Source organism: Carcharhinus amblyrhynchos, chromosome 21 (assembly GCF_965287045.1).
Source record: "Carcharhinus amblyrhynchos chromosome 21, sCarAmb.v2.hapA, whole genome shotgun sequence".
In the NCBI taxonomy this organism is placed as follows: domain Eukaryota; kingdom Metazoa; phylum Chordata; class Chondrichthyes; order Carcharhiniformes; family Carcharhinidae; genus Carcharhinus; species Carcharhinus amblyrhynchos.
Genome location: NC_137344.1, coordinates 10,974,850 through 11,000,302, shown reverse-complemented (window position 1 = coordinate 11,000,302; position 25,453 = coordinate 10,974,850). Strand labels below are relative to the sequence as shown.

Here is a 25,453-nt window from a genome sequence, read left to right as displayed (position 1 = left end):
ATGTTTCGCAGTATTGAATAAGCGCAATCATATTTACCCAAATATTAATGTATATTTTCAACTCTACTGAAGGAGTCCTCCATGCAGAGGACTTGTTAAATGTCTTTAAAATAAATTAGGGCAAACTGTATCATCAGACATTTGTTTTGTAACTTGATAATCCACTCCATTGTTTAGGATTGTTCAAGTGAATTGGTATTATTACAGCCGATTCATAAGCACACGAGTTTTCTTTTGCAGATTTTTCAGATTTGCAGTAATGTAAAACCATAAGCACTAAACATTTCCAAATATTAAAAGAAAACCGGGGAAGAGGGATCAAGTGTGCATGATTTTGCAACTAAACAGCAGGGGAGGACCACTAGAGTTTCTTGAAGATCAGCAGATCGAGGAAAAATCCAGATATGCTTTGAGAAGGTGGGTTAAAGTGATTAGGAAGTAGGGAGTGGATAGGGGTTGGTAGTGAAAAAGAATAGAAAGAGCATGTTTTCAAAAGTAAATGGATGGGAAAGAAAGAGTAAATCTGTCTTGCAAGCAAGTGTCTGACTCGTGAAATGAAAGATTACAAAGAGCTGCATGAAATAGCGCAGAAAATAACTTAACCCTTTGGTAATCAGAGCTTGCAGGCATGGTGCAAAAGCCAGCTTTAGCTTAATCTTCACCTTCATATGAAGAGTTAAGCGCTTCATCAGTCCTTCTCACTCAGCAGTGTCCAGCAATATACTGGGGTGCCTTGAAGGATCAAGGTACAGGATTAAATGCACATTATAATGGTCAGGTTCTAATGTGGTGTATTGTGATTTGGATTTTACTTTGGGTTATACACAGACGTGAGCCATTGTTTAACAAAAGTTTAACAATTTATGCATTTTATATAGTACTCTATACTGCACCTTTTGATTTATTTACAATTTTATACTATTGCAAGATAACTTCCTAATCCCTGTTTTAAAACGGCTGTGAAATTCTACTCTGTGTTATATTTCAAAATCATGTGGATTTATAGCATGGATTAGTGCGTATTATTTCCCATCCAAGGCAATTGAGAAATTAACAAACTTTGTTTTTACAGGTAACTGTGAGAAATTTTACAGGATGAATTTTGTTTTTAGTAGCCAAGAGGTTAAGTTATTTTCTGTACGAATCAACTTGCATCTCTATGCAATCTTTCATTTCACCAGTCAGACACAGGAAATGTGCTTGCAAGACAGAATTATTCATCAACCCATATATTGTATAAAGTAGTAAGGCATCATCAAATCAGGGTAACAGGACACTTGCATTCTTGAGATGGCAGTGTACATGAGTCTCCTGTTTGTGCTGTATGGGATTACCTTTAGTTGTTTTCATATTGCTGTGTCAAAGCTTCACACTGCTTGTATAAGAAATAACCCTTTCAAGGCTACTTCCTGATAAATTTTGTCTGATGTAAAAATAAAGTTGTATTTTAAAAGTTCATATCAAAGCTTTTCAATAACTCCATTGGGCAACCTCCAGGAGGATTGCCCTTTGGTTGTGAATTTATTTTTGCCAAATCTTCCAACAAAAGTTTAAACAGTTCAAGCATAATAGTTAAGTTGTCAAAATGTACTTGAATATGCAAAATTCTTTAATAAAGCGTTGATGGCGTATAGATAGCACCACACTGGCAGATTACCATGTCAAATTTCAAGACTTACTTTGCTCAAGACCGCAAGAAACTACAAAAGGTCATGAATGTAACCCAATACAACATGCAAACCAGCCTCCCACCCATTGACTCGGTCTACACTTCCTGCTGCCTTGGCAAAGCAGCCAGCATAATTAAGGACCCCATGCACACCCTGGACATTCTCTCTTCCACCTTCTTCCGTCAGGAAAAAGATACAAAAGTCTGAGGTCACGTACCAACCAACTCAAGAACAGCTTCTTCCCTGCTGTGATCAGACTTTCAGATGAATCTAACCTGCATTGAGTTGATCTTTTTCTACATCCTCGCTATGACTGAGCACTACATTCTTCACACTGTCATTTCCTTCTCTGAGCGATATGCCTTGTCTGTACAACACGCAAGAAACAATACTTTTCACTGTATGCTAATACATGTGACAATAATAAATCAAATCTTTCCACGTAATGCTTTTAACGTGGAAAATGGGGAAATATGTGAAAGATTTGACAGCAGTCTAGTGATTAGTGAAAGTTGCTAATCTCCAGATTAGTTAAAATTTGAAATATGCGCAGACAATTTTAAAAATTGGAGAAGTTTTCGGACCATCATGATTAGTGGAAGTGCATGCTATGCAGAGAATTTGAAGAAAAAATGGTTGTGAGGTGTGCTTGGTAGTTCAGCTTGCCTGCTGTGATGTACAAATCAATTAGCGTGCTTTTGTTTTATTTCCACTTGCAAATATTTTTTGTAAATCATCCATCTATTTCTTTTTATAAAGGTGATTATAGGGTTTTGATTATTGTTTGGTTTTAATGAAAGGCTTAATTTTTATTTGGTGGTTTTGTGAAGTTCGTTTCAGAAGCTGTTTCATGCGGTGATGATGATGATCACTCCAATCATATTTTACCAATTAACCTATGGGCTTTTGTGTCTGCATTCCAGTTACTCTGAGGAAACTGTCTGGAAGAAACACATTCAGATTTGTTTATTAATAAATAAAAAGGTCACTTCCTAGGATTTATTCTCACCTAATGTGAGTCACCCATAATGGGATGCAAAGCCATTAGGAGCGATTAATGACGTTTTAAATACAATGCTCTGTGTCATTTTATAGCAGATCCTTGATAGAGATACTGAAAATATGCTTTTGATTAAAAATATTCAAATTGATTAGGAAAGTGGGAGATGTGTTTAAATAACAGCCCGACAGCTGTTTGATAAGATCGTAGAAGCAATGTAACATTGGAAATGAATGAAAAAAAATTTCAAGCTCAATATTTAGTTAGAGGGAAAAACACTAATATCGATGCAGCAAATCAAATTGATGTGCTGAAAATCCATGTTTTCTATTGAGTTTTAACAAGAGAATTCGCTCCTGTTTGTATCATTAAGAATAATGCATTTGGCACTGGGGATATCTTGGAATTTTTTTTTCATGTTTTTAGGCCTGTTTTATTGTTTCATGGGGAATATATTCCTAAGTGCAAACTTCAGGAGCTGAAAATGAAAAGTTGGCAAAAATACAGCTGACTGATGTCAAATTAAATTGTTTCATGAATCGCTTTTTAAGTTGATAAAAAAACAGAACCTCTCTAGGGTTGCAGGAAATTAACGTAGGCTTTTGCATAAGGCAGGCATTAAAAATTTTGTTTGGACATTTGGCTAGATTTCAACATACGTTTTAGATCTTGGAGAATTATTTGTTAGGTTTTTTCAGTCACCAGCAAGAATGGCATTTATCGTTAATTACGTGTAGACTTCCTCTCAGATTGAAGAATCCTTCCTGAGGATTGTAGAATCTTAAGATAGGAAGTTGGAATATTTAATTAATTGTTAGATCATGTACGGAAAGAAAAATAGAGTCCGAAAGAGAGATACTTTAATTTATTCTGACTTGGGATGTGGGCGTGGCTGGCAATGCCAGCATTTGTTGCCCATCTCTAATGGTTCTTTGAGGGCAGTTAAGAGTTAACCCCATTGCTGTGCATCTGGAGTCACATGTAGGCCAGGTCAGAGTAGGTGAGGATGGCAGATTTCCTTCCCATTAGGAAACCAGTAAGGTTTTTACAACGGTGGGTGATAGTTTAATGGTCACTATTACTGACACTGGCTTTCAGCCCAGAATTGTTTTGATTAATTTTCATTTGTTAATTGAATTTAAATTCCACCGCCTGGTATGGAGAGATTTGAATGTGAAGCCCTGGAACATTGGCCTGGGGCTCTAGACATAATGTCCAGTGACGACACCTCCTCCAGTGGAACGAAAGAGTTAAACTAAGAAAAAGCAAAAACTAATTTGATTTTAATGTGTAAGTTACAATAATTGAAAGAAATACATTTCCATCCATGCCTTGTTAATTTTCAGTGCTGGTGAAGTTGTTTGGCAGTAATAAGATTTATCGTGGCCTTAAAAATAAAATTGCGCGAGAATGAATAAATCCTAACTTTGTTTTTAGAAAATGAGGCCTATCTATTAACACCCTGCAGGGGCCAAAACTGAACACAGTATAAAATTCAACCCAAGTTCTTAAATACAAAACCATGATGTGGAGATGCTGGTGTCTGGCTGGGGTGGGCACAGTAAGAATTCTCACATCACCACATTAAAGTCCAGCAGATTTGTTTGGTGTCACGAGATTTCGGAGCACTGCTCCTCCATCAGGTGGTTGCCGCTCGCCTGATGAAGGAATAGTGCTCCAAAGATTAAGTAGAAGACCAGGATAGAGCTTATTGTTTTATTTTGAATTATAATAACACTACACCTTAATACCTTGTTTCTTCTAGCTGTAGTCTCATGGCACTGGTTGGTAGTGAACATTTGAGAATTTATGCAATCTAATAAAGGTGCCATGAATGTGTCATTATGATATTAGAGATTTTGAGGACAGCTGTTTTAAAGGTAAATTTCTGTTTTCAAAAAAGCCTTTTTCAAAATGAAAAGACAGCTTGGCACCTTTTGGTGTTTAAACCTTGTCAGATGTATATCTCTAGAACCGGCTACAAAGAGGCATTAAAATGCAATGACTCCTCCAGAGATGTGCACTGAATCTTCTAAAAGGTGTGAAATATCCTTTTACTTCTGAGGCAACAGGAGGAGATCTCAAAGGACCACAGCATAAAGCTTTTGCTAATGAAGAAATGACTTGGTGAAAGTTAACATAGCCATCCTGGTGTGTTTTTGAACTGCCTGAAAGGAGGGTGTAAGGAGCCATCATTTGTGACAAGAACCCCAGGAAGAACCCTTGAGACATCATCAGATAGGGTTCTTGGCGAAGGGAGATCAAAGAGCAAAGCATTAAGAAATCAATTGTTGTTCTGCCAAAAAAAGTTCAAGCACTCTGTGAGTGCTGTAACCACAGAATTCATGAGGAATAGCAAACATCGCCCTCCCAAAAACATGATGGCATCCAATGGAAAGGCTCTGTATTGGTTGGAACACAAAGGAAGGATATTGTTGGAGATCAATCATCTCAGTCCCAGGACATCACTGCAAGAGTTTTTCAGAGTAGTATCCTTGGTCCAACCTTTCAGCTGCTTATCAATGACCTTGCTTCCGTCACAAGGTCAGAATGGGGATACTCTCCTGATAATTGCACACTTCTTTCAACTTGAAGCTCCCCAGATACTGAAGCAGTCTGCCCATGTGTAGCAAGACCTGAGAAACATTCAGGTTTAATCTGATAAATAGCAAGTAGCATTCATGCCACACAAGTGCCAGGCCATCATCCATCTCCTACAACAGAGAATCCAACCATTCTTGACTTGACATTCAATGATGTGAGCATTGCCAAATCATTCACTTTAAACATCCTGGAGATTATCATCAACCAGAAAGTGAACTAGGCCAGCTGTGGAAATACTGTGACTACAAGAGTAGGTCACAGTAATTCATCTCCTGACTCCTCAGAGTCCATCCACCATTTACAAGTTATAAGTCAGGAGTGTGATAGAATACCCTCCTGATGCCTGGATGAGTCGTGCTCCAAGCACTCATGTCACTAGGACAAAGCAGACTGCTTGATCCAGTGCCTTCAATGTCCACTCCTTTCACCACTGAAGCACAGTGGCAATAATATGTACTGTCTCCAAGTTGCACTCCAGCAGGGCTCCTTCAACAGCACCTTTTCAAACCAGCAATCTGTACCCCCCAGAAGGACAAGGGCAGCAAGTACATGGAAACACCACCACCTGAAGGTTCTGCTCCAAGGCATGCACCATCCTGACTAAGAATTATATCGCCTTCCCTTCACAGTCGCTGGGTTGAAAATCTGGAACTCCCTCCCTAATTGCACTGTGGTATACCTACTCCACATGGACTGCAGAGGTTCAAGAAGGTGGCTCACCACCATCTTCTTGAGTGTAATTAGGGATGGGAAATAAATGCTGACCTCATGAAAGAACGAAAAAAGACAGTCCACCTGAAAAAGCAACATTTGAACGTTCAACCACGGATGCCATTGCAGCTGCCCAACAACCGAGAATTTCCAGGGCAACACGGTTGCACAGTGGTTAGCATTGCTGCCTCACGGCGCCGGGGACCTGTGTTTGATTTCCGGCTTGGGCCATTGTCTGTGTGAAGTTTGCATGTTCTCCTCCTGTCTGCGTGGGTTTCCTCCAGGTGCTCGGGTTTTCTCCTGCAGTCCATAGATGTGTGGGTTAGGTGGATTGGCCATGCTAAATTGCCCTTTAGTGCCGGGGGAACAGCTAGGGTAAATGCATGAGGTTATGGGGTGGGATTGTGGTCAGCACAGACTCGATGGGCCAGATGGCCTCCTTTTGCACTGTAGGCTTCGATGATTGTAACCCCCTCATTTTGGAAAGAAAGAAATCAAATAAAGGGCCTGTAATAGTATTACACACACTGATTTGAAATTCCATCTTTAAATGCCTATTTTCCTTTATCTGCGTTTTAAACTTTGTATGTGTTTTAGTTAATAACTTTATCACTTTTACTTAAGTAGAATCATAGAATCCCTACTGTGCAGAAGATTCGGCCCATTGAGCCTGCACAGACAACAATCCCACCCAGACCCTCCAGATTCTTTCAATCTCCCCCCTCCCCACCTTTAAAATTATTACTTGAGCTAGTACCTAGAAACTTCATGTGTTCTGTACTTTTAAAACTCTCGGTAAGAAGAAATGTTTCCTAACTTCTCTTATGATGCCCTGACCCTGATCTTAAGGTTATGCCGCCGTGTTCCAGAGCCACTGGACAGTACCTGTATCAATAATGAAGTAGAACAAACCATAATTATATAATTCCCCAAGTTAGGAATCGAACATGGGTCCCTGGTGCTGTGAGGCAGCAGTGCTTGCCACTGTGCCACCCTTGAAACTCGAGGTTGTTTGGTAGCTGCGATGGCATCTGTGGTTGAATGTTCAAACATTTGCTTTTTCAGGTGGACTCAATCTTTTTTTATTCTTTCACAGGGTGTGGGGATCGCTGCTGAGGCCAGCATTTAGTTCCGGCATTTATTTCTCATCTCTAATTGAATTAGCTGTATCTTCCTCTTGTTGGGGTCACTTGTCGTGTGTTTTGTTTGGTATCATTAGCCAGTCTCTGCCCTGTTGGCTTTGTTCAAAACAGAGTTATCTTTGTTTGTAGTGTCTGACCCTAAATGCTCTTGATCTGGAGGTTATGAGTGAACACTTAAACCCAAATACCCACAGCAGCAAATTCTAATGTGGGAGTTGGAAATTTGTTGCACGTGTGTAATGCAAAATGCTCGAAATTAGGACAGACAAATTCTCCCAAATATACTGAGGTTTAGTTCCTAAATCCTCAGTACCTGTAATTTTGAAAGGTTCCATGCACCATCTGTAACATTCCTCATTTTGACTACAAAAAAAAGAATTGTGGTACGTATATGCAGAAGAGAATTCTGACAATTGTAGACCTGCATCTTTATTTGGTCAGCAATGAGACTGCCTGGCTGTTCAATCTCAGCTAATGTGTAGACTTGAAATGAATGAAAGAGAAAGTAAAAGGGAACCTGAATTAAATCACATGGTCAGAATGCTTCAGATGGAAGGAGCATCAGGGAATCATTTGACAACCAAGCTCTTGGAAGTTATCAATCTGTTATAGATTATCTCTAATGTGGTGTTCATGTTCCTTTTTTTAAACATATATGTGCCTTCAAGGTGAAAGCAAGGAAATTTCTGCTTCATGCCTGGAAATGAACTGCACTTTGGCCTCTCCAATGTTACAAATATATTTGTTAACGTGAATCTCAGTAAAAATAATTTCTCATTACGCACATGATCACAAGTTGTCTCCGGTGTGTATCGCTGCTGACTTCGAAAAGCAAGTGATAGCGAATGAAATGCGAGTGTAATCTTCAGTGGGTTGTACATTCTGGACCAGGCACAATGAAACTTGCATGGCTCCTTTCAGGCTAACTTCAGGTGATCTCCCTATAGCTTCAGACTGTAGTCGCAAGGAGTGAGTCTTTTTTGATGCATGTTGTATTTTGTTTTGAACTCTAGGTATTTTTGATCAGGTGTTTTTGTTTTCTCTGGTTCCCTCCTTTAAAACAAGCTATTTTCTCCATGGATTATAAAAATGAGAAGTTATAATCTTGTAAATTTTGACTGTGGTGTAATAATATGACTCCATTAAGCAGTTATGATTTTAAAAGCCTGTCTCTCTACATAAACTTAGTTGTTTGCTGTTTGTTATTTGCAGGTTCTGTATGCAAAGGAGTGCCAAACTGGTGCCTGGAGTTACGCTGGACTTGATAGAAAAGTAAGTAAGTTGTGTATTATTTTTGTAGACCTGCAATCTCTTATTTCCTTTACATTTAGTAAACCCGGCCCCCTCTCCAAGGAATTATTTCAATGTATCAAGTCAATGATTTGCTTTTGTCAAGTCTGTTCCTCCCTACAATCCAAAAATGACCACTACAGTAAGTGCTACATTATCTAAATTCTTTGGGGATAGGAAGACAGGACAATGTTGATACTTTTTTATTCATTAAGCGCAAATTTGAATTGTGAAAGACTTTATGTGCAGAATTTGATCGGTATGCATTCCAGTTGCCAACTCAAGATACTGAAGCTGTCCAAGTCCATGTGCATCTGGCTAGGGCTGAGAAGTCACAACTAGCATCCGCAGCATACAAGCGGCAGGCAATGACCACCTCCAACAAGAGAGAGAATCTTAACCATCCCACTTCACATTCAGTGGTATTACTGTCACTGAAGCACCCATTACCAATATCCTGGGGGTTGCCATTGACCAGAAACTGAACTAGGTCAGCCATATAAATACTGTGCCTACAAGAGCATGATGTGGAGGTGCTGGTGTTGGACTGGGGTAAACACAGTAAGAAGTCTCACAATACCAGGTTAAAGTCCAACAGGTTTATTTAGTAACAAATGCCACTAGCTTTCAGAGCACTGCTCCTTTGTCAGGTGAGTGGGGGTTCTGTTCACAAACGGGGCATAAAAAGACACAGACTCAACTTACAGAATAATAATTGGAATGCGAGTCTTTATAGTTAATCAAGTCTTAAAGGTACAGACAGTGTGAGTGGAGAGAGCGTTAAGCCCAGGTAAAGAGATGTGTGTTGTCTCCAGACAGGACAGTTGTCTCCAGACAGGACAGTTAGTGAGATTTTGCAAGTCCAGGCATGTTGTGGGCGTTACAGATCGCGTGACATGAACCCAAGATCCTGGTTGAGGGCGTCCTCGTGTGCGGAACTTGGCTACCAGTCTCTGCTCAGCAACTCTGCTCTGTTGTGTGTGTCGTGAAGGCCACCTTGGAGAACGCTTACCCGAAGATCAGAGGCTGAATGCCCAAGACTGCTGAAGTGTTCGCCAACAGGAAGAGAACAGTCTTGCCTGGTGATTGTTGAGCAGTGTTCATTCATCCATTGTCATAATGTCTGCATGGTCTCCCCACGTACCATGCTTCGAGACATCCTTTCCTGCAGCGTATCAGGTAGACAACGTTGGCTGAGTTGCAAGTGTGTGTACCGTGTACCTGGTGGATGGTGTTCTCACATGAGATGATGGCGTCCGTGTCGATGATCCAGCGCGTCTTGCAGAGGTTGCTGTGGCAGGGTTATGTGGTGTCTTGGTCACTGTTCTCTCGAAGGCTCTGTTTGTGAACAGAACTCGCACTCACCTGACAAAGGAACAGCGCTCCGAAAGCTAGTGGCGTTTGCTACCAAATAAACCTATTGGACTTTAACCTGGTGTTGTGAGACTGGGAATTCTGAAGCGAAAAAGCCTTGGGCTTCCCAAAGCACAAGTCATTAGTGTAATGGAATACTCTCCACTTACCTGGATGTGTGCAGCTCCAGCAATACTCGAGAAGCTTAACACCATTTAAGACAAAGCAGCCGACTTGATAAGCAGTTTATCCAGCACCTTAAATATTCACACCCTCCACCAGGGACATGCAGTGGCAGCTGTGTACGCCACATACAAGATGCAGTGTAACTCACAAGGCTCCATCAACAAGGACAGCAGAAGCACGGGAACGTCTTCAAGCCACACATTATTCTGACTTGGAACTATATCACCATTTCTGCTGGATCTAAATTCTGGAACGTAAGCAACTAATAGGAGGAGGAGACTCCCTAAGCATCCCCATCCCCAATGGTGGGGGGAGCACAACACATTCTTCAAAAGAGAAGGCCGAAGTAGTTGCAGCCATGTCCAGCCTGAAGTGCCAAGTGGCTGATGCATCTCTGCTGGCCCTGAAGTTCACAGCATCACAGATGCCAGTTTTTAGCCAATTCCATTCACTGCATGTCATTTCATGAAACAGCCGAAGGCACTGGTATGGTAAAGACTATGGGCCCTGACATTCTGGGTATGTATTGGAGACTTGTGCTCCAAAACTAGCCACATCCTAGCCAAGCTGCTCCAGTGCAGCTACAACACTGTCACCTGCTCAGCAATGTGGAAAAATTGCCCAGGTATGTCCTGTCCAAAAAAAGCAGGAGAAATCCACCCATGCAATGAACAATGATGAATCAATCAATGAACCATCAGTCTACAAAATGATAGATAAAATGCTAACAAGTATCACTTACTCAGCAATACTCTGCTCACTGGTGCTCAGTTTGGGTTTTGCCAGAGTCACTCAGCTCCTGACCACAACCCAGCCTTAGTCTAAACATAGACAAAAGAGCTGAACTCAAGATGAGGTTGCCCTTAACATCAAGGTCCTATTTTACCCAGTGTGATATCAAGGAGCCTTAGCAAAACTGAAATCAATAGGAATTAAGGGGAAATTCTTCATTGGTTGGAGTGATGCCTACATAACATAAGATGGCTGTAATTATTGGAGGTCAATCATCTCAGTCCTGGGAATTTCTGGAGGAGTTCCTCAGGATACTGTCCACGTCCTAACCATCTTCAGCTACTGCTGCAATGACCTTCCCTCCCTCATAAGGTGAGAAGTGGGGGTATTCGCTGATGACTGCACAATGTTCAACGCCATTCGCGATTCAGATACTGAGGCAGTCCATGACCTGGACAATATTCAAGCTTGGACAGATAGGTAGCAAGTCACGTTCTTGCCACATGTGCCAGGCAGTGACTGTGGCTACAAACACAGGTCAAAGGCTGGAAATTCTGTGATGAGTAATTCACGTACATCTACAAGATACATGTCAGGAGTGTGATGGGATACTTGCTTGGATGGGTGCGGCATCAACAATACTCAAATTTTTGACACCATCCGAGACAAAACAAAGGCTGCAGATTCATGGGACCACCATCACCTGCAACTTGAGCAATTACCTGACTTAGAACTGTGTCACCGTTTCCTTACTGTCGTTGGATCAAAGTCTCGGAACTTCCTCCCTAACAGCACTGCGGTTGCACCTAAAATTCATGGGCTGCAGCAGTTTAAGAAGACAGCTCACCATCACCTCTCAAGCAATTAGGAACGGCCTAGCCAGTGACACCCACACCCCATGAACGAACTAAAAAAAAGCTATTGTACAAACGAAGGATAAATTGGGGAAAAAGGAACTTTTCCCTTTCTCTCTGTGCGCTTGTGAAGTGAAAGCATTAACATCATGGTACAAAATTAAAAGTTGATAAGTAAAATTGTGTGTTTGTGACTGCTCACTTAAGTTGTGGTTTGTGTGTGTTCAGACGTGCTTTCATTTACTTTCCATCGTGGGTTTGTATTATTTGGTTTGCAACTGACTTAATTTTCAGATCACTAGAATGATCTAGAAAATTAGAATGGAATGGGAACATCTATATCCAGGTTTTGTAAATTGAGACTGCACGATGGAAGATAATAGCTTTTTATGAGGTTGAAATAAGATTTCGTTCCAATTTGTCTCCTAGGATAGATTTTAATAGATTGCAAGTTCAGAGGTTACTTCAATTCTGTTGTCTTAAAGGTCCCTTCCATTGATCAGTTTCAGACTATTCTGGCATTGAAATTACTTTCATGACTGCATTATAGAAAACTAATAGCATTTAGCTTCACAATTGCGCATTGGCACTTCACTACAATGGGGTAGTGGGAGTATATAATTCTTGCTGCTTCTGGCCGTGATTGATACATCTGCCATAAAGCTTTGGAATGTGATATTAGCAAAGGGCTGAATTAGTTCAAGGTATCAGTTTTTACATTGGTAAATTTTCAATCAAATCAATAAGTTTAAATTCTGAGATCTCATTACCATAAAAGCAATTTAAGATGGTGTATTTTGTGCCGTAGTCAATCAATTTGTACACTGGTGAAAAATGCCTTTGAACAGAGTTTGACTTACCTCTTGGCTTTGCTAAACTGAGCTTATCTGTTGTACATTCTATTTCAGCTAATATGCATAAATTGGTGCAAGTGATTGATTGTCAGTACATTGTATGCCTCTGGGTGTTAGTGCTGCGCAGTGGAAATCTTTCATGCACTCTTGAGTCATCAAGCTTGGTGTTGTTATGTCAGGTGCAGAGCCTCCACTCCACGCTGAGCCAGCAGTGCCTATTTTACCAGTGCACACTTTCCATGCCAGCTAAGTTGTGTTATTTCTCTGTCAGATTGTTAATTAGAGCCAAATTAGTTGCAGTTTGTGCTGTAATCTGTGGCCAAGAAAAGTTGGATTTGACCTTGTGCCCTTAGACGGGCAGCACGCCCTTACATAGGTTGCATGGTGGCATAGTGGTTAGCACTGCTGCCTCACTGAGCCAGGGACCCAGGTCCAATACCTGGCTTGGGTTACTGTCTGTGCAGAGTCTGCATGTTCTCCCGTTTCTGCGTGGCTTTCCTCCAGGTGCTCCGATTCCCTCCCACACTTCGAAAGGCGCGCTGGCTAGGTGTATTGGCTATGCTAAGTTGTCCCTCGGTGTACCTGAACAGGCGCCGGAGGTGGTGAGTAAGGGAGTTTCAGAGTAACTTTATTGCAGTGTTAATAATGTAAGCTTTCTTGAGACACTAATAAATAAACTTTACATTTTGAACTTTTAAACTTTACATCTAATATCATCCCACCATTCTGGACTGGATTTGAGCAGTGGGCCAATGTCTGGCCCACTGCACCACATTGTTCATAGTCCTGTAATACAATACTGAACAATGCTACAATCTTCAGCACTGAATGCATGATAATTTCTGCAATTGGTTAACAGATAGCAGAAAATAATGGTGTTTAGTTCTTTTAAATGTGAAGGGATGCCCATCAGGGGTCTGTATTAACACCATGGCTTTTTTCATGTATGTTAATTACCTGAACCTGGGGACAAAAGGGTATAATTTCAAAGTTTTCAGATGACACCAAACTACTATATGGGAAAAGCTGAGAATAATAGCAGACTCCAGGAGGACATAGGCTTGTGAAATGAGAAGACAATGATTTCACATAGAAATGTGAAGTGATGTATTTAGAATGTAGGGAGGCGATATAAACTAAATAGTTTTAAAAATCACTTCAGAGTCAAAAAGACATAAAAGTTTTAAAGTTTCTATTTTCTATTTATTAGTCACAAGTAGATTTACATTAATACTGCAATGAATTTATTTTTAAATCCCCTAGACGCCACACTCTGGCATCAGTTCAGGTATACTGAGGAAGAATTCAGCACAGCCAGTGCACCTAACCTGCATATCTTTGGACTAAAACCTGGTGTTGTCAGACTTTTTACTGTATCTTTGGATTGAGAGAGGAAATCAAAACACCTGGAAGAAACCCACACAGACATGGAGGGAATATGCAGACTCTGCACAGTGACCCAAGCCAGGAATCAAACCTGGTCCCTGGCGCTGAGAGGCAGAAGTGCTAATCATTGTGCTGACCTAACGATTCATATACTTAAATCTGGCAGGACAAGTTGAAAAGCCTCTCAAAAGGAACATGAGTTCCTGAGTTTTATAAATGCTAAAGTCCATCATAAAAGATTTAATAGCAGAGCAACTGGAAAACAGTGGCAGGTTTGGACAGAGTCAGCATGCGTTTACGAAAGGGAATTCATGCTTGACACATCTACTGGAATTTGAGGATGTAGCTAGTAGAGTTGATAAAGGGAAACCTGTGGATGTGGTTTATTTGGACTTCTGGAAGGCTTTCGACAAGATCCCACATTTGAAATTAGCGTGCAAAATTAAAGTGCGTGGGATTGGGGCTGTTGAGATAGATAGGAAATCCGTCTTTTTCCAAATGGCAGGGGGTGGGTGGCGAGTGGTCAGTGATCAGTGCTAGGATGCCAGCTAGTCACAAAATTATATTAATAATTTAGATGAGGAAACTAAATGTAATATCTCCAAATTTGCAGATGAGACAAAGCCTGGGTGCAGAGATGCTTCACTGTGATTTGAACAAGTTGAGTGAGTGGGCAAATGTGTGGCAGGTGTGACGTTGTCCACTTTGGCAGCAAAAACAGAAAGGCAGATTAATATCTGTGGCTATAGATGGAGGGACAGAAATGTGCAATGAGACCCCTGGGTGTCCTTGTACACCAGTCGCTGATGGTAAGTGTACAGGAGCATCAAGCAGTGAAGTAGGCAAATTACTTTCACACCAAATAGATTGATTTAATTTTAGTTTTACCTTTGCTCATCTCACTCAAAGATAGCAGGCATCTCAAATAATTGTAATCTAGGCACCTTGAAAATAGCATGTGATTCAAATGATCTGAGCAATTGTTTGTATGCACCTAGCTACTTAATTTAAAATAAAATCTATTAAACTCAGTATTAGAATGACTCATAGCAACTACTACATTTTATTGGCTTATTTATGAATAATCTAAAGATGGTGGGAGGTGAATAATTAACTTGCAGATGAATTAAGCATCATGTAAATTTGAGCAAGTTGCTTGAGTAATTTGAGAGCAAGTATTAATTGTTCTGATGCAATGTTTTACAATTGTTTGCATCAAATAAATTTACAGCCACCCCCCACTGTAGGTAGTTGAAATTGCTTTCCTTTTTCTTTTGATAGTGAGAACTATATAATAAATCCCAGAGTAAAAATGATGGGCAGATAAAAATCAGCTACCCTGGCCCTGATAGTTCTGATGATCTGGGCATCATATTACAATAAATACTTTACTCATTCCTAGAGTCTTGAAATGTCCCAAATGTAGTGAAATTTAGGTTAAAAAGCCAGTTGACCAGTACTTGTCCAGGACTTGAAATTGACCTTGATTTATCTGACCACACCTACCTCACATGAAGTAACCTTCACCCCAGATTGGGCAGAGAGTAACCCAGCTTCGGAACTTTAGCTCTGTTCTCTCTCCACAGGAGCTGAGCGACCTGCAAAAAATTAACCTGCATTTTCTGCTTTTGTTTGAGATTCCAGCATCCACAGTCATTTGCTTTTACCCATCCTATGAGAAATGGGTCCTGCCCTCTGTTGAAGTATCAGTCGGTGTTCACCATGCAGGCTGGCAATCCATTCCATAGCTCCACCTTTTACCTGAGAAAGGAAGACTTACCCAACATCCAAGGTGATCTGTCCTTGGCATAACTTGCAAGCCCATGTCCCTTGATCTTCACTGATCTGTCCAATTGAAAAAAAGTTGGTACATGTAGACACAATCGAATTGCCTTTTTTAAAGCTGGATCATATCTATTCTGGGTTCACAGTTTTCTTCATAGACTTCGTTCTTTCAGCCTGTTTGGGATACAAATGTGTTTTCAGGGGGAATTAATCTTGTATTTCTCCTTTGCACTCTTTCCAAAGCCCCTCATTATTCTCCACCACATGACAAGACCAGACAGATCACATTGTGCAAAACCTTCATTTTGCTATAATGACAAAAAGTAACTTTTTGTAGTGAATTTTTCTGAATACAACCTTGAATTCTGTTTGCTATAGTTCTAGTTTCACAGTGGTAGTAACAAACTTTAGAGCAGGAAACGTTCTAATCCCACATCTTCCTGTCACCACCAGCTTTAACTATTTGGTGTATGTAAATCTAGTATTTGACCTTCTGATGTACCAGTATTATACTTTGATAAGTTAAAGATCATTATCTAAACACAAATCCATTTCCTCAACATGTTGAGATATGCATGCAGTAGCATGCATCATCTTTAGCCCTAACACACTTGCCTATCTTAGTTGTTATCTGCCAACTCTACAGATCATTTTCCCAGCATCCCATATTGTTACAATCTCAATAGATACTGTTGACCTTTAAAAAGGAACGTGAACTTCTAGTGAATGACTAAAAGGATCTCCCAACAATAATTTCAAGTTTTAAGACGTTAATTATAAGAAACAAGCAAGAAGCAATATTGATTAAACACAGCTCTTAAAAAGTCATATGGACATGAATTGTTAACTTTGTTTCTCTCTCTACAGATGCTGCCAACCTGCTGAGTTTTTCCAGCATTTTCTCTTTTTATTGCAGATTTTCAGCATCTGCAATGTTTTATTCGCTAAACACTATTTCAGTTGACAACTTGTACTATAAGATCCCTCATATGACATTTAAAATGGCTGAAAATTTCCCTCTGCAGCTACACTTCACTCTATTCCTTAATTAGTTCATTCTCCAAGAACCAGTTCAAAGCTGTTCTCAGTTCTTATTTTCCTTTTCCAACTGGATAGCTTCTTATTCACAAACTGACTTTCATGATGAGGGACAAATTTGAGATCTTTCCCTTTGGCCAAAGCTAGGTGAATCTTCCAGCTCCTTTTAAACCTTTTTGAACTTGGTCACTTGAATCTCAGTTTGAGCTCCCATCCCTATCTTGCTCGGTGAACAATAGAGATTTGCTGTTTTTAGCTCTTTGCCCTTGCAGCTTCTTTCAGACTGACACTGTCTGCAACGTTCAGTGATATTTTTAGGGAAACCTGCAACTCGATCCTACTCTTGTCTTCTCAATGCCCATCCCTGTGGCAATGTGATTCACAATGGCCTTGTATTCTAAATGCTAATTATCTAGACCCTCAACTACTATTCTGGAATTAAACAGACTATTTAAAGTATAACTGTTTATAAAACCTGACATTCCTAATACCTCGCTGGATCTTGCCATCACATAGCTGCCCTGGTTGTTGTTTACAGGATGAGAATCTTACCCTACGCCCCAATAAGATTTGAAATGTATACTAAATCCCAGAGTAAAAAATTCTTGTTGGAGAATTGGCAAAAATTGCAATCACTAATTTAGAATGCAAAGTAACAATGTTTTTTGGACAACAAAGATGAGTAGGCATGGCACCGTTCACTGTCTTTCCTGTGGATCCCAGGACTTCTTGGGTCTTCTCTTAGTTCTTGGAACCTATTCTCTTGACTCAAAGATTCTATTAATTCTACTATACATACAAAAACACCCTTGCAGCTTTAAGATGTCTAATTTCTCAGTCTATCAATTCCATAACTGCTTGCTAAATACTTTCTCTCTCTCTCTTGCAGTCCACAATTGCTGCTCAGTGTGAAGACAGCTTTCACTTTCTTCTTAAAACACCCCTTTTGAATCCTAATAGTGATCTAAAATTGGTAACTCTGGACTACTTACAGCAAATCCTAAACCACTACTCATTTTGGGGTTCCTTGCACCAAACCCATAACCTATGTTTGCTCCTCAGGTTCTTGTGGTCAACCCCCAAACCTATGTAACAATTACTTTAATCACTACTGGGTTTGTTATAGGTAAATCCCCAAACCTTGCCTGTCCATTTGCACAACTACTAACTCCTAAATATCTCCTGGCAAGAACCCCCTTTTAGCAAAAATAAAAGCAAAATACTGTGGTTGCTGGAGGGATATTGGGAGCAGGTGAGCAAGTGAAGTTGAAGTCAAAGTTTCAGCTTTGAATTCAACTGTATTAAATAGCAGAGCAGGCTGGATGGACCCAGCTTCTCTTTAATTTGTCTGTGTGCTGTTATCCATCTGAAAAGATGGAAGGGACCTTGATTATATACCTTGTTCCAAAGATATCACCTCCAACAGTAGCAGTCCCTCAGCGCAGCACAACCCCAAAGTGTTAGTATAGGTGATGTGCAACAGTCTGCACGGTGGGTCCTAAATCCCTTAACCTTCTGATTCCATGGTGAACCTGGCAATGTTGACTGTCGAAGCTTGAATAAGGAATCATGTCCCAGCAGGAGTCTAATGGAAGGGATGACAATTCATATGTCACACATAGAGTAGAATTAGGAAGTGTTCTTAAATGGGTTGGCAATTAAGGCCAACAGGACCCTACTGTTGAAATACAGTATGCTTGTAGACCACTTCTAGCTTTAGACTATTACCTGCCAGACAGCACCAAATTTTATTGTACAATTCTGTTGTAACATAATGAAATCAATATAAATACTAAAAGCTTAATGATTTCTAAGAACTCTATTATAGATCTCTTCAGGCTGCTTTAAATAGTCTGTAATTGCATTAATCAAATAAGTTTTGTATTGAACATCTCAACACCAACTTGCATCCCTTTCATTTAATCAACTCTTGATGTATGCTCGGAATGCCAAAATTACAGGTCATGTTGAAGGAATGTTGTAGTAAGTAAAATACCCCCCTTCCATTCAGTTTTCCCTTATAAGTGTAACTGCTGTAATTTCAGCAAGCAATAACTATTTGTGAATAACTACCTTGGGATTAATTTCAATATTTATTGATGTTCATAGATTCAGTTTGTGCAGAAGGAGGTCAATTGAGCTGTTGATTTTGAACTAGCACAGGTTCATCCTGCTCCAGTTCTTTTTCCCTCTGGCCCTGTAGGTCATGTTCCAAGCTCAACAATATTGAAAACTTTTGTTTATATGGCACCTTGTATTTAAACTTCCCAAGGTGCTTCACAGGACTTTTTTTTTAATTCGTTTGTGGGACATGGGAGTCATTAGCCGGGCCAGCATTTATTGTTTGTCCCTAGTTGCGCGAGGAAGTTGAGAGTCAACAATGTTGCTGTTGCTCTGGAGTCACGTGTAGGCCAGACTAGGTAAGGATGGCAGATTTCCTTCTCCAAAGGACATTAATGAAGCAGGTCATCAGTAGATTCTTAAATCCAGGCTTTTTTAATTGAATTCAAATTCTACATCTGCCGTGATGAAATTTCAACCTGGGTCCCCGGAGCATTAGCCAGGTTTCTGGATTGATGGCCTAGTAGTATCATCACTAGACTATCTCCCCAGGACTGTTATCAAACAATTGTGATTTAGCCACATGCGATGTTTGGGCCATTGGCAAAAAGCCTGGTCAAAACAGGGAAGAATGGTGAAGTGTTTTAGGGAAGGAATTCAAGTGTTGGGGCCTTCGGAGCTAAAGGCATAGTCGCTACTGATTAAAATCAAAGGCCCTCAAGGTCAGATTTTTAGAACCATTTCAATATTAACCCTTTTTCGTGTGTAAAGCTGGTTTGGTTTCACTAATTTGCTATCTTGAGCTACATGGGAAAGGAAAAAAACTGCTTAAACCAGCCGCTTTTGCATTAAATTTTATGCGCAGTATGTTTTCCACATGACTTGTTATACATTTTTTAGTGCAGAGTTTAAAATTTTTGGAATAGATTCGGATTTTGTTATTGAATATAAATTCTGATGCAAATGCATTGCAGGCAAGTTTGTCTCTTTGTTTTGGTTGCAAGAATTGGGACTGGTAATCCAATTAACCTTGGAAGGAATAATAGTCAAAGGACACCAAATAAATCCTGAATCACTTTGCCATAACTTCTAATCAAAGAATTAACTTTGAATTTATCATCCGCATGTAGGAGAGAACAAGATGCTCCAACGTGGCATACTTGAACTGCAACCAGCCTAAGTTATATTGAATTTATACTGCCAGCCTCCCATGAGGATGAAATAAGCTGTGAAGTGAGATTGCTCCTTGTCAAAATCTAAAAAAAATCATGAGATAACATTTCTATGTAAGCAAATAATACAATTGGCAGGATGTTAATATTAATAAGATTACTCCCAAGCGCTCAAGTGAATAACTGACTGAATTAATATCTGAAATTACAAAGTGTATCAAAGAAACTCCGAATTAGCTGGGACCTAATCAGTGCAATTGTTGCTATGCATAATCTCCAAATTTACCCATGTTAGTAATGTTTGGTTACGTTAGGGACAGCACGGTGGCACAGTGGTTAGCACTGCTGCTTCACAGTGACAGACACCTGGGTTTGATTCCTGGCTTGGGTCACTGTCTGTGTGAGTTTGCACATTCTCCCCGTGTCTGCATGGGTTTCGTCCGGCTGCTTAGGGTTCCCCCACGTTCTGAAAGACGTGCTGGTTAAGTGCATTGACCTGAACAAGTGCTGGACTGTGACGACTGAGGGAATTTCACAGTAACTTCATTGCAGTGTTAGTGTAAGCCTTACTTGTGACTAATAAATTAACTAACTTTTTATTAAGCTTCCTTTATTACAAACTTGTAGGGGTGGCACAGTGACATTGGTGCCTCACAGTACCAGGGAATAAGGCTTGATTCCAGCCTTGGGTGACTGCATGGTGTTTGCACATTCTCCCTCTGTCTGCATGGGTTTCCTCCGGGTGGTCCGTTTTCCTCCAATGTCCCTTCCTGTATTTCCAGAAATCAGTATAGCTATTGCAAAAGTTATTTTTAGGATATCTGCAGACATCTCTCCCACAAGGTTACCCAGTCATATGCATTAATCTTCATTCCAAAAGGTGGACAGGTCAACTTTGCTTAACGTTTGCAAATTATATTGTGTGTTCATCTGGTAAGCATTGTATGAGCTTCCTGGGTTGCCAGCTTTTTGCCCTCTGAGGATTTAATAGGATTTGGGTTGTTTCTGTTTGTTGTTTTCTACAATAGCCCCAAATAAGATCTCAGAAGATATGTGAAGATTTGTAAACCATCACACCATGGTAGAGCTTCCTGTGCCAGCTGCCAGAGTATAATGTTGAAGTGAATACTTTGTCTTTAGAAATTTGATGCATATGAACAATTATCAATTAAAGGAGAGGCAGTGATGAAATGGTACTGTCACTGCATTAGTAATCCAGTAGACCCAGGGTAATGCTCTGGAGACCAGGGTTCGAATCTCACCATGGCAGATGGCGAAATTCGAAATTCAATAAAAAATTGAAATTAAAAGTCTAATGATGACCATGAAGCCATTGTTGTAAAAATCCATCTGTTTCACTAATATCCTTTAGGGAAAGAAATCAGTCGTCCTTACCCTGGGCTGGCCTGCACGTGACTCCAGATCCATATCAATGTGGTTAACTCTCAAATGCCCTCTGAAATGGAGGTCAGTGAGGAAAAGGCAATAAATGTTGGCCCAGCCAGTGATGCCCACATTCCGTAAAATGAATTTAAAAAAAAAAGCTGCCCAGTTTTATTTACTCTTTCTCTGAATGGAGACCAGGCTTGTGGTTGACTTCGACACTGCTCATGTCCTGTGGCTCACTGGGCAGAATTGAAAAAAAAATTTAGCTGTGGCTTGCCACTGAAATGTTGTTTTATTAAGATTTCCACAGGCTTGCATTCTACTGTTTTGACGACATGTTTCAACATTCTGTTGACATGGTTGATTACAGCCCTGTATTATCAAATATTTTGTGCACTGAGTCCTTTAAAACTCATCATTTTTAATTTGATCCTTGCCTGTTTCCACTTGTGTTGTCCATTTTTTTCCACCCACTGTAACAGTACTTATCTGTGATGGAACTGTGCTTGCGTAAGTACAAGTCCACCTGCGCGCACAACATTTTGGAGGCCCTTGAACCAAGTGAGTATTGCAGGATTTATCTACAGGGATTTAATTATTGACTGAAATGCGTTTAAAGAATCTGCCCAGGGCAATTACAGGGTTAGCTTTCCGTTTGCCAGGCCAGAAAGATTCTGTCGAGAAAAGTGAGCTGAGTTTGAATGACTTAATGACTGGATTTTGCAGTCATTCAGCAAAGCAATGGTGCTCACTGCAAACCCTGAAGAAAGGTAGACATGCAGGGTAGAATAGGTGTAGGGCGATGCGGCGGCGCGGGCTCGTTGGGCCGAAGGGCCTGTTTCCCGTGCTGGGTTGTTCTTTGTTCTTTGTTTTGTTCTTTGTTCTAAATCTGTGCATTGCATTTTGCCTCTCCTAATCATTTCATTCTGGCATCCTTGATAGGGCATTTCTACACTCCAGCAGCAGTGCTGTCATCAAACAGGCTAAACAAGCAATCGCACAGGATTATTTCAGGGAGAGAAAGCCAGGAAGTTACAAAGGGTTAAGAAGAAGTTGATTTTTTATTGGCTATAGAACTTTTATTATCATATGGGGAAATTGACATTCCACAAGTAATTTTTCAGAGTCACTGGTTGTTTACCAATTATGTGTTGTACTACATAAATCACCCAGTTACCCTTCTTGCAAGAAGCTGCAGTAATTTTAAGAGTTCTTGCAGCAAGATGGGCATTGTTAAAAGTGCAAGTTCACGTCCAGTCAATTGATTATTAAGATTTCCATCGGTGAAAGATTCAACATTGGACCTTGTGGAAGATGAAGGAATCGCTCTCAGCTGTTTATGGATTTCTGTATTTAACTACGTATGAACATACAAATTAGGAGTAGGCCATTCGGTCCTTTGAGCCTGCTCCACCATTCAATAACATCTGACTACAACGTCCTGCCTCCCCCAGTAGCCTTTCAACATCTTGTTCCTGGTATGAGTCTGGTCAACCTTCTCTGAACTGTTTTCTTAAATAAGGAGACCAGTACTACACACAATACTCCAGATGTGGTCTCACCAGTGGCCTGTACAAGTGAAGCATAACCTCCCTATTTTTACATTCAATTCCCTTAGCAATAAACAGCAACATTGTATGAGGTTTCCTATGTACTTGCTGTACCAGCGTACTAGCCTTTTGTGCTTCATGCAATCGGACACCCAAATTCCTCTGAATCTGAGCTCTGTAATCACGCACCATTTAGATAGTACTGTTAGCATTTTTATTCTTCCTGTTTAAATAGACAATTTAGTACATTGCTGACTCACTTTCCTACTGATCCTTGTATCAGCATATTTATCAACCATGTTGTTAATCCCCTCATCCAAGTTATTTATATAAATTGTAAGCAGTTGAGGTCCCCTGTGGCTCACCACTCATTACATCCTGCCAGCCAGATAAAGATACATTTGTGGCTACCTTCTGCTTCCTATCAGCTGGTCAATCTTTTATCCATGTCAATATGTTACCGCCTGTACGATGAAGTTTATTTTCGGCAATAACCTTTGATGTAGCATCTTATCAAATGCCTTCTGGAAATCAAAGTACCCTCAACATGCGTGACTCTTTCAAAGAACTCCACTAAATTGGTTAAACATGATTCCCTTTCACAAAACTATGCTGGTTCTGTTTGATTGCCTTGAATTTCTCAAAGTGTCTGGCCAGTAGCTTCCTTTCTGTATGACAGATGTTGAGCTAACTGGCCAATATTTCCTTCTCTCTTTCTCTCTCTATCTGTCTATCTATCTACCTACCTGTCTGTCTATCTCTCTCTCTCCCCTTGAATAAGGCCTAATAATTGCTATTTTCCGATCTAATTGCACTTTTCCTGAATTCAGGGAATTTTGGAAAATTAAAACCAACACATCAACTATCTCCAAAGCCAAAAAAGAAAATGCTGGAAAATCTCAGCAGGTCTGGCAGCATCTGTAAGGAGAGAAAAGAGCTGACGTTTCTCTCCTTATGGATGCTTTTGGTTTCAGATTCTAGCATCTGCATAATTTGCTTTTATCTCACTGCCCACATCTTTTTAAGACCCTAGGATACAGTCCATCAGGACCTGGGATTTAATGCCCATAACTCCACCATTTTAACCAAGTGCCACTTCCCTAGTAATTGTAAAAGCCCTGATTTCCCCCTCCCTTCCCATTACTGGCTCACAGTTACTTCTGTGATGTTAGTTGTATTCTCTATAATTAAGACTGATACAAAATAGTGGTTCAATTCATCTGCCTCTCCTTATTTTCCATTCTTAATTCCCAAGATCACTTTCTATAGGATGAATGCTCACTTTGTAACTCTTTTCTTCTTTAAGTGCCTATTGAAACCTTATTATCCATCTTTATTTTTCTAGTTATCTTTATCTCGTATTCTAACTTTTACTTCCTGAAATCTTTGTCATTCCTTGCTTTTTCATATACATTCTGTTCAACCTTCTGAACTGCCACTCATCTTTGTGCAATTGTATGTTTTATCTTTAAGTTTGGTATTGTCTTTAACTTTTTTAGTTAAGTACAATGCTGGGTCCTCCCTTGGAATTTTTCTTCCTTGTTGGAATGTACCCATTTGATTTATCCTGAAATATTCCTTTAACCATCTCCTACTGCATTGACCTTAATCTCATTTGCCAGCTTATTTTAGCTAGCTTTGCCTTCATTCACACACAATTGCCCTGATTTGATTTCAAAATACTGGTCTTGGACCTATTCTCCTCTCCCTCAAATTGAACATAAAATTCAATTGTCATTATGATCACTGTTGCCGAAGGATGCCTTTGTTATGAGGTTATCAATTAATCCCATCTTGTTGCATAATACCGTATCTAGTATAGCCTGCTGTATGGCTGGCTGCAGAACGTGTTGTTTTCAGAAACTAATCTGAAAACATTCAGTGAGCTTCTCAGATAAAAATAAAATGCTGCAGATGCTGGAATCGGAAATGAAAAGAGAAATCAGAGCAGGTCTGACAGCATCTGTGGAGAGAGAATAGAGTTAACATTTTGAGTCAGGATGACCCTTGTCCTGACTTGAAACATTGGCTCTATTCTCCCTCCACCGATGCTGACAGACCTGCTGAGATTTTGCAGCAATTTCTGGTTATGAATTCCTCACCCAGACTACCTTTGCACACGTTAATAGAGCGGAGGATGTCGGTTTTGCTGTCACCACAATTACAGAAGCTATGCCATTAATATGTAAAATTGTGTTAGTGGGAGAAAATTTTTGACGTGTCAATTTATAATTCAGCTGGCTACCGTGAACATGTTGCTTTTCAAGGAGCTGGTTTGCAACAGTCCGACAAGAAAATCTCTTGCCATGGGTTATTTTATGTTGATTCTTTCCTTGGATAATTTAACAGTAACATATTTACCATTGAATATGGAATATTCCTTTTTTAAGAAAAGCAGCGCAGTGAATTTCGTGCCTGGGTTTGCAGCAGCAGATTGTGATTGGTGTGAATGATGTAACTGCTAACAATTATTTATAGTTCTTACCCTGCATAATGTCATTTGTGAAACTTTATGTTTAAGCAAGGCTTGATCATCTTTGATCATCCGTGTTCCCAAGCATTCACTCCTCTTGCCTTTCTAATAGGAATATTACAGAGAGTCAACTGCAGTAATAGACAACTTATCAAATGATGGAAAATGTTTTACAAAGTGGCTAATGAGGGATTGTTCTCCTCTAC

At 40.1% G+C, this 25,453-nt stretch overlaps 1 protein-coding gene across 1 annotated transcript in view; it reads left to right on the top strand.

Moving 5' to 3' along the window:
* The window catches only part of rptor (regulatory associated protein of MTOR, complex 1), a 443,649-nt gene that overhangs the window by 172,809 nt on the left and 245,387 nt on the right, over nt 1–25,453 (top strand). Inside the window, exon 7 of the mRNA XM_080209484.1 lies at nt 8,340–8,399. Coding sequence (XP_080065610.1) covers nt 8,340–8,399 — 60 coding nt within the window. The remainder of the gene's footprint in view (nt 1–8,339; nt 8,400–25,453) is intronic.